Source organism: Fulmarus glacialis, unplaced genomic scaffold, assembly GCF_000690835.1.
Source record: "Fulmarus glacialis isolate BGI_N327 unplaced genomic scaffold, ASM69083v1 scaffold20767, whole genome shotgun sequence".
Taxonomy (NCBI): Eukaryota; Metazoa; Chordata; class Aves; order Procellariiformes; family Procellariidae; genus Fulmarus; species Fulmarus glacialis.
This window is the reverse complement of record NW_009224053.1, coordinates 270-2,123: the sequence shown is the minus strand read 5'-3', so window position 1 is coordinate 2,123 and position 1,854 is coordinate 270. Positions and strand designations below refer to the sequence as shown.

Sequence of the window (1,854 nt, the reverse complement as noted above, 5' to 3'; positions counted from 1 at the left end):
GGCCTAGGAGATTCTATCATTGCAGTGCTGGTGGAGCCGGTGCAGCTCGCTCCCTGCAGATCAGACAAGGGCAGTGCCCGTTTTACAGGGAAGTAAGCAGTGTGATGTTGTAAAGGTTGCAGAGCAAAGAACTGAAGCTGTACCCTTTGCTCAGGACTTTGATGTGTCAGAACACAAGTGTTGGAGGCAGGACGTTACCCCTGAAGGGCTTTTTGATCTGGAGCAGCTGTGAAGATGTTTTATGTACCTTGGAGCATCTCAGAAGGGATAGTTGGGGGAAGGCTGGATATCTAAGCTACTCCTCTGGTACCCAGAGTGGACACCAAGACTGGCACAGCTCTCTCAGCTGAACCTAAGCCATCACATCCTGCAGGGGACTGGCAGTGGAGGGGCTGCAATCCACCAAAAAAAGCCTCTCTAGGGTCCTGGGCCATTGCCATACCTACATAAATCTCTCTGGGCATAGCAGAGGGCAGGCACAAGGAGGCTGGCCCTCGTGCTCTCTGCTACCCTCCTCACACCCCACCCTGCAGCAATGACACAGAGGGCTGCAGGGTCCATTCCTGCCTCCTGCCAGGGCAGGAACATTTTTGGCCAGAGCAGTGTGTGTACTCCTGCTCTCCTCTGCCTGAAACAAGCACCTTGGCTCTCCCAGGGGAACAGCAAGAATTCTGCAAGGAAACCAACTGTTATTTATGCATATTTTAAAATACGTTTTGTTCAGCTGCACATCCGTGCCAGCCTTTTTTAGGGAAGTTTTAATAGTATCTGGCTTCTCTTTGGTCTTGTGTACAAGATGAGGAAGTTTTCATCTGTGCCTTTAAAAAAAACCCGCATCCCTGCCAAGATGTATTAGAAGCTGTAAAAAAAGAGTCATCCTGTTCCAGGACCGCAACACTTATGTAACAGGGAAATCCTAACAAAAAGATACTCCTCCGCCCCACACATGCTTTTCCAAGGCACATGCCACTTCAGGGTTTTCAGTCGCTCAGTTTGTATTTTGATCACATCTGCCACTGGTTTATTCAGATGTATTTACAAATATATTCTCCCACATACCCTCATTTGTACATGCCATAGAATGTTTTTATAAAATGCAGTGTGGACCTCACCTCACCACAAGGATCTTTAAATAAAATATGTTGTAAAGTGCCAGATACAATTCTTTTAAAAAATACAGTTCTAATTAAAACGGATACTTGGCTGCCGCATTAGCAGCTTCATATACCGATACATTTTTAGCACAACAGTCTGTTTCTGTCAGGTGAGCGGGAGGCTCTCATACCACCCCTCTAGCTCTCCAGTTTCAAGTCCAAAGGCTTTAGAAAAGGAGGCAGAGGCAGATCGTCCAAAGCCTCTGGGAAATGCTCAGGTGAAATGGTCCTGATCAAGACACGCATGGCTCCAACAAACAGCGACGGGGGAGCTAAGCCCAGCAGGCACTGGAACCTCTTCTCCCCCAGGAGGTCCTGCCACCGCTGCCAGTTGTCCAACAGTTGCTGTTTCATTGTGAACTGGAGGTCCTGAGGCACAAAGAAGAAGAGGCAGTCAAGGCAGAGGAGCTTGGCACGCATGTTAGCCACCGGCACGTGGGAAATCTGCTGCAGCAAGGTGTCGAGGGGGGTGTTCCCGGCACTGTCCTGCAAGCAGGGCGATGCGCCGTGCCCGAGCAGCAGGAGCAAGCACTCGGGTCGCACCAGTTCGCAGGCCACGTGCAAGGCTGTCTTGCCACCCTCCACGCGGCTGCAGCCCCGGCGGTCCAGGTGGCCGGCTCTGTCACTTGGCGGGAAGGCTTGGATGGCCTTGAGGATTTGGAAGAGGATGCGGACCCGGTTGTAGCGGACGGCCATGGCC

General features: G+C 51.2%; 1 protein-coding gene across 1 annotated transcript in view; it reads right to left on the bottom strand.

Annotated features, from left to right (window-relative positions):
• Positions 1–1,292: 1,292 nt before the first annotated feature.
• ANKRD9 (ankyrin repeat domain 9) overlaps positions 1,293–1,854 on the bottom strand; it is a gene marked incomplete at its 5' end in the record, with an annotated part of 827 nt that continues 265 nt past the window's right edge. Inside the window, 1 exon segment of the mRNA XM_009582040.1 lies at positions 1,293–1,854. This exon segment is cut by the window's right edge and continues 43 nt beyond it. Coding sequence (XP_009580335.1) covers positions 1,293–1,854 — 562 coding nt within the window.